Source organism: Vigna radiata, chromosome 10 (genome assembly GCF_000741045.1).
Source record: "Vigna radiata var. radiata cultivar VC1973A chromosome 10, Vradiata_ver6, whole genome shotgun sequence".
NCBI lineage: Eukaryota > Viridiplantae > Streptophyta > Magnoliopsida > Fabales > Fabaceae > Vigna > Vigna radiata.
Genome location: NC_028360.1, coordinates 16,082,113 through 16,088,497, shown reverse-complemented (window position 1 = coordinate 16,088,497; position 6,385 = coordinate 16,082,113). Strand labels below are relative to the sequence as shown.

Sequence of the window (6,385 nt, the reverse complement as noted above, 5' to 3'; positions counted from 1 at the left end):
GACACTGCTTATTTATTGACTGAGCCACTTCTCACACGCTGGCCTTTCAATAAGATAAGAGAAAAGGCACTTGATGTAGCCATAAAAGGTATTCACTACGAAGATGAAAATACTCGATACATACATGGTGGCTGTATTAACAAGGTAATCATCATAATTTCAAAAGCACCTTTATTATTTGAATTTATAGTTTTGGTTCACTTGGTGTTTGTGTTTGGTAGTCTTGCTCTTTGCTTGCTTCTTGGGTAAACGATCCAAATGGAGATTCCTTTAAGAAGCATCTTGCAAGGGTCCCAGATTATTTATGGCTTTCAGAAGATGGGATGTCTGTACAGGTATATAATACAACTCAGTTAATATCACATTATTTATAATCACTAATTAATAATAAGATAATCATGAAGATGATAACTTAATTAATGCAATTGTCTAAATAATGTTAGGGAATTAATACGCAAACATGGGATGCTGGTTTCGCCGTTCAAGCTTTTCTCGCTACGGGTCTAATTGATGATCTGGGTCCCACTCTTGAAAAAGCACATGATTTTATCAAGAAATCTCAGGTGAGTATACCATACATAAAATTACAATGTATAAACAAAACAAGAAACCATATACTTAAATAAGAATTAATTTTATAGAAAAAATAAAGGTAGTAGAAAATAAATTAATGTTGAATAAATTCATAATTGATTAGTTTTATTAGGCGATAATAAATTGATACTGTAATATTATAGGTAGTAGAAAATCGTCCAGGAGATTTTAAGAGTAGGTTTCATCACATTTCTAAAGGAGCATGGACCTTTGCGGACAGAGACCACGGAGTACAACTTTCTGACGGCACTGCAGAATGTCTCAAGGTATTTAAGTGCTTGGGTTACAAACATTTTAGTTTGTTAAAAACATTCAGGAATAACAACAAGTATATTTTTCGTGGTTCTAATTAACCAATCATTCATGTTTCAGTGTTGTTTACTTTTATCGATGTTGCCGGAAGAGATCGTTGGAGAAAAATTGGAACCTGAACGGTTATATGACGCGGTCAATTTTCTGTTGTCCTTTCAGGTATAGTACTTTAAAGATTTGATTTGCGAGAGCACACTTTTAAGTCGGGTAAAGCTATCATGACACATTTAAAGTCGAGTAATATTAAATGAATATAAAATATTTAGGTATAATCAAGGTTATGTCGTCTTAATCTTTGTCTACATCACACATTCTTCTTTGCAGAGTTAAAATTATGCACATTTTTTGTGTTATTTTTTATATTTTTCCCTCATCCACTCATTCGGATTGCAGAGCAAAAATGGAGGTTTGGCAGCGTGGGAGCCAGCATTAGGTCAAAAGTGGTTGGAAGTAAGTTTGAATTGTTAATTTCTACATTGTGTATATATTTGTTTCCTGATATTGATTTCATTATTATTATTTTTGTAATTAATTTGTAGAATCTGAATCCGGCGGAATTTCTTGCTGACATAGTGGTGGAGCACGAGTATATTGAGTGTACTGGATCAACAATTCAGGCTTTAGTATTGTTCAAAAAACTATATCCAAATCATAGAAGAGAAGAGATAGAGAGGTTGATTGTGAAAGCAGCTAAGTACATTGAAAATGAACAATCAGCAAATGGAACTTGGGTTGGGATCTGGGGAGTTTGTTTCACATACAGTTCCTGGTTTGCAGTTGGAGGTTTAGCTGCTGCTGGAAAGACTTACACTAACTGCGCCGCCATTCGAAAAGCTGTCGAATTTCTACTATCAATACAAAATGAGGATGGTGGATGGGGAGAAAGTTATCTTTCATGTCCAATGAAGGTTTGTTATTAAGCCATAATTATTTATGATTACAAATTCCATTAGCTTAAATGTTTCTAATTATAAATATTAATGAATTCATATGAGCGATGAAGACGTACGTGCCTCTTGAAGGAAATCGATCACATGTTACTCAAACAGCTTGGGCTCTAATGGCATTAATTCATGCTGGCCAGGTATTTTCTACACATATGCATCTGCTGGATTTCAACGTCTATGGTTTATTATGTTATTTAATGTAAGTTTTGTTGATGTAGGCCGAGAGAGATCCAACACCTCTTCATCGTGCTGCAAAGTTACTCATTAATTCTCAGTTAGAAGATGGTGATTGGCCCCAACAAGTACCTCTCAAATCTCTATCTTTTTAAATGATTAAATTATGTATTATGTAATATAATTGCATATAAATTTTTTAATCTTTTGTCTAAATTAATTGTGGCAGGAGACTGTGGGGGCATACAAGAGTAGCTGTTTGCTTCATTACCCATTTTATAGAAATTATTTTTCAATATGGGCTTTGAGTGAATACCGTAACAAAGTTTTAGTACATTCTACTACTTCCAAATTTCAGAAGTGGTAAGATCAAAAAGATAATGGCATACCATACAAATATCCAACAAATAAAATCAATGTTGGTGATCAACTTTATTTTTATTTTTATAATTTACAAATTCTGAAACAAATAATTTACATTAAATGTATTATTTTGCAAATTCTGAAACAATAAAACAAGACATGCTACTGATGTGATATTTTACTTTTAGATGAATCTTATGCGAGTCTTTGACATCATTATCTCAGTTAAGAAGTAACTTTCATATTGAAACTTATACATAAATGGTGTCAACACATTGAAAATTATACACAAGGTTTTTAGAATGATTTATTATTATTATTATGTAGAAAGTGAATTAATAAGATTTAACCGTATCTCATTGCAGATGGTGGAAATCTAGTTTTACAAGAAATTGATGATAATGTTGTGAGGATGAAGCTATGGGTGTGTATGCAACATTCCTCTCTACAATAAAGTATGATTTTGAGAATCTAAATAAACCATTTTATTATTATGTTATTCACATGGAGAAATGGAATTAAGTAAACCTGGTATGGTTGGATGATAAGTGATTGTGTAAAATAATTGAACATAAATGAAAAATATTTAAAATATATGAAATTATGTATTAGAAAGATAGATGTTTTGTGTGATTTGATTAACAAATGTGTCCACATCAAATTTTATGTTAGTAAATAAAATTTATTTCTAAAAAATAAAAAATAAATGTTTAATTAGCCTAAAAAACGGTAAAAAAAACTAGATGAAATAAAAATAAAGAGATACAGATAATATTTAGTTTTAAATCAAATAAAATCTTTATTAGAAAAAAGTGCAAAAAAAATGAGCAAGAGGAAAAGAAGAAAAAAATTAGAGAAAAAGAAATAAGAGATAAAAACCAAAAGTGGACTAATTTATCTGGTCCAATTTTTCAGAAAAATAAAGCAGAAATGCAAAACTTTCATTTATTTCCATTTATCTAATTTTTATCCGACCCAATTCACTTGTTATGCTCACCCAACTTTTTTCTGTTTAAACCCGTTTCGAGCGCAGCACGTTTTAACATTAATAGAATATTTTTAATTATTAAAGTTAAAACTTTAAATATTATTATCTATAAAAAAAAAAGTAGATAGACAGAGCTTAAAAATATTTATCACGTTAAAAAATTTAAAAACTCGTTTAATGATATTTTATTTATTCTCAGTTATATTGAATCTTATTTTTTTTAATATAACATTTTCAGATATAGTGTCCATAAGTACATGAATACCTTTTTATTATTTCTTCTCTCCTGTATTCCAAATGTTTTTAATTCTATTTTGAACAATCATTAAATTGAATTATAATCAAATCAGAATCTATTATTTTATATAATGTTTTCTTTTCACACGTTGTAAAAATAAATATCATATAGAATTCTAATTCTAACTATTCATATTTTTTTAATATCCAAACTAATATATACTAATTATCTATGTCACAATATATGTGGCAAGCTAAAAAAAAAAATTATTCTTTAGCAAAGTAGACAATGATGGTCTTCAATGGATTCACCTAAGTTGTTACTAAATAGCAAAAACTAAAGCTTGAATAACCCTTGTAAATAATTCAAGAGGTCTAAAAATGATTATAGATATTAAAGAAACAAGAACAACAACTATTAATTCATCTGCTAACATATTTTTGAAAAGTTGAAAATTAAGGAATTAGAGTTTTGTGAAATCTTCTAATATTGTAATTGGTAAAGGATTGGAGTTGGTTGAATGTATTTACTAAAATATGCTAATTCTTTTTTGAAAGACCTGCATAAAAATATACAACTGATGTAAGTAAAACTAATGCAACTGAAAGTATTTATATAATTTGTGGGTGAAACTAACTCCTCATGAGGTAATTGGATGATTTTCCAAAATAATATACTTTATGTGTTGGAAATCCTACATGGACTAGAGATAAGGCCAATTTATAATAATATATAAGTGGGGTGCAAACCTCACCTTATAAGCCGACTTTGTGGGGTTGAGTTATTTTTAAAAATCTCTTTCTAATATGGTATCAAAGTCATGATTAAAGCCTAAAGATATTTCTTATTTCTTGAATATTTTTATTCCACCCATTGAGGGTGTGTTGGAAATCTCACATTGACTATAGATAAGACCAATTTATAATATATAAATGGGGTGTGAACTTCATCTTACAAGTCGGTTTTGTGAAATTGAATTAGACTTAAAAACTACTTTTTAATACCATGACCAATTACAAACAAAAATAAATAAAAACAGAGTTTTAGAAAAAAAAAACAAAAAAGGAACCCACGAAACATATTTTTTTCCAATCTAAGTTTTGCTCACATCTGGAATGACTAGAATGCTCAAACCAATACAATAGAGCATAATACAACATTCATATTGTCTAATCCTTTGAAAAGAAAAGAAGTTGAAAAAATGGAATTGTTTTTATTCAAACATCTCATTTCCTTTTTAATTTGTTTACTTTCACTTTTCATTTTGAATACTGATTAGATAAAATTTGTTTGTTTTATATTTTGTTTTTCATTTTTGTACAATTTCTTACTAGTAATAAATAATTCCATAAATCTATGAATTGGCTCAATAAATTTAAGACTTTTTTTATCTTTTCATTAATTAAAAATTTCGTATATATCTAAACTAACCCTTACAAATTATAAAAATTAATTTAAAATTAATTTGTGAGAATTGATCGAATTGAGATTGTAGCATTATTATTAGTTGGAATTGAAATATCAATGAGATTCTAGTCATTATTTGTATTAATTAAATAAATTGTTGGAATTGATAAAATTATATATTCTCAAAGAGTCCTGTATTCTTCTTCTTGATCAATAATTATTACAATATCAAGTAAGTCCTATCTTTAAACCTTTGAAGTCATACCACAAAGTATTTTTTTTACTTTAACATACCGTCAAGTCATTATTAACATAATGACACTGAACTCTTAATGCAACTTGCACTAGTGAATCAATTGCTTTTTGTCAATCAACAATTAAAAATTGTTTTTTCCCACTTACTCCATCAAAAACTAAATCACATTATTCTAATAAAAACGGAACATTTCTAATAATATTTATAATATAAATACCTCACTATTTGTGAATTTGCAAATGACGTTGTAGGATTTCTTTTGCTAGTATCGTAACCATAGGTATCGTGATCATAAGGAACTCCAACTTTCATCATCTCTTCCAAAATTATGTTCCAATATCTTTTTGTCATTTATAATTGTGCACACACTTTTCCTTCATTTGGAAATACAAAGTAGATAATTTTTTTAAGGTTTAAACCTTTTTTTGGTCCTAAGTTATAAGCGGATGTTCAGTTTAGTTCCCGTTTTTAAAAATGTAAATCTTTGGTCCCTAAGTTATAAAAAAATGTATCAAATGATTCCTTTTTTAACTTGAAATACTGTTTTTGATTGTTTCTTAACAACTGCTACATCTTTAGATTGCTCTGATTTGTTTCTTAATAATAAAAGCACTTTAGATTGCTACATCTTTAAATTGGTCTGATTTGTTTCTTAATAATAAAAATTGCTCTTTGTAATTTGACAATGAACATAAAAAAAGAATTCATTTGATACTTTTTTATAACTTAGGAACCAAATGTTTACATTTTAAAAGCGAGAACTAAAAGATCCACCCACTTAGGGACAAAAAGAGGTTTAAACATTTTTTTTAAGTCAAACAAAGAGACCCATTATGGTGAAATAGACGAAAAGGTGATGTGTTTGGTAGTTGAGGAACATCTCCATTCAATAACTCTTTTAAGGGTAGCGATACGTTGACAACGAATTTTTGCCAACGATTTGCCAACGCCACGCGTCATGATTCTATTTGTCATTTTTAATTTTTTTTTTCAACTAAAAAACTGATATGAAAAAGGTGTTTTTGTGGTATTCCGAAAACACCCTCAAGCATTTTAATCAGACTTTGTCCTTAGAATGCTTTATCTCTCTCCATTTTAGGTTTTCC

General features: G+C 28.7%; 1 protein-coding gene and 2 pseudogenes across 1 annotated transcript; 2 read left to right on the top strand and 1 right to left on the bottom strand.

The window, feature by feature from the left end:
* The window catches only part of LOC106775027, a 23,594-nt pseudogene that overhangs the window by 1,970 nt on the left and 15,239 nt on the right, over positions 1 to 6,385 (top strand).
* On the top strand, positions 140 to 2,970 carry LOC106774918 (beta-amyrin synthase-like). The gene is made up of 11 exons (XM_022787212.1): positions 140 to 144; positions 222 to 335; positions 444 to 563; positions 738 to 860; positions 967 to 1,065; positions 1,300 to 1,356; positions 1,446 to 1,814; positions 1,910 to 1,990; positions 2,072 to 2,155; positions 2,257 to 2,390; positions 2,756 to 2,970. Coding segments are annotated over exons 2-11 (1,080 nt in total). The 5' UTR covers positions 140 to 144; positions 222 to 323; the 3' UTR covers positions 2,757 to 2,970.
* Positions 3,890 to 4,766, bottom strand: LOC106774917 (annotated as a pseudogene).

Bases quoted from the DNA above. Each gene is read 5' to 3' on its own strand.
- LOC106774918 (XM_022787212.1), top strand. The intron at 1,066-1,299 runs GTATAGTACTTT...TTCGGATTGCAG, and splicing joins ATTTTCTGTTGTCCTTTCAG to AGCAAAAATGGAGGTTTGGC. The intron at 1,357-1,445 runs GTAAGTTTGAAT...ATTAATTTGTAG, and splicing joins TAGGTCAAAAGTGGTTGGAA to AATCTGAATCCGGCGGAATT.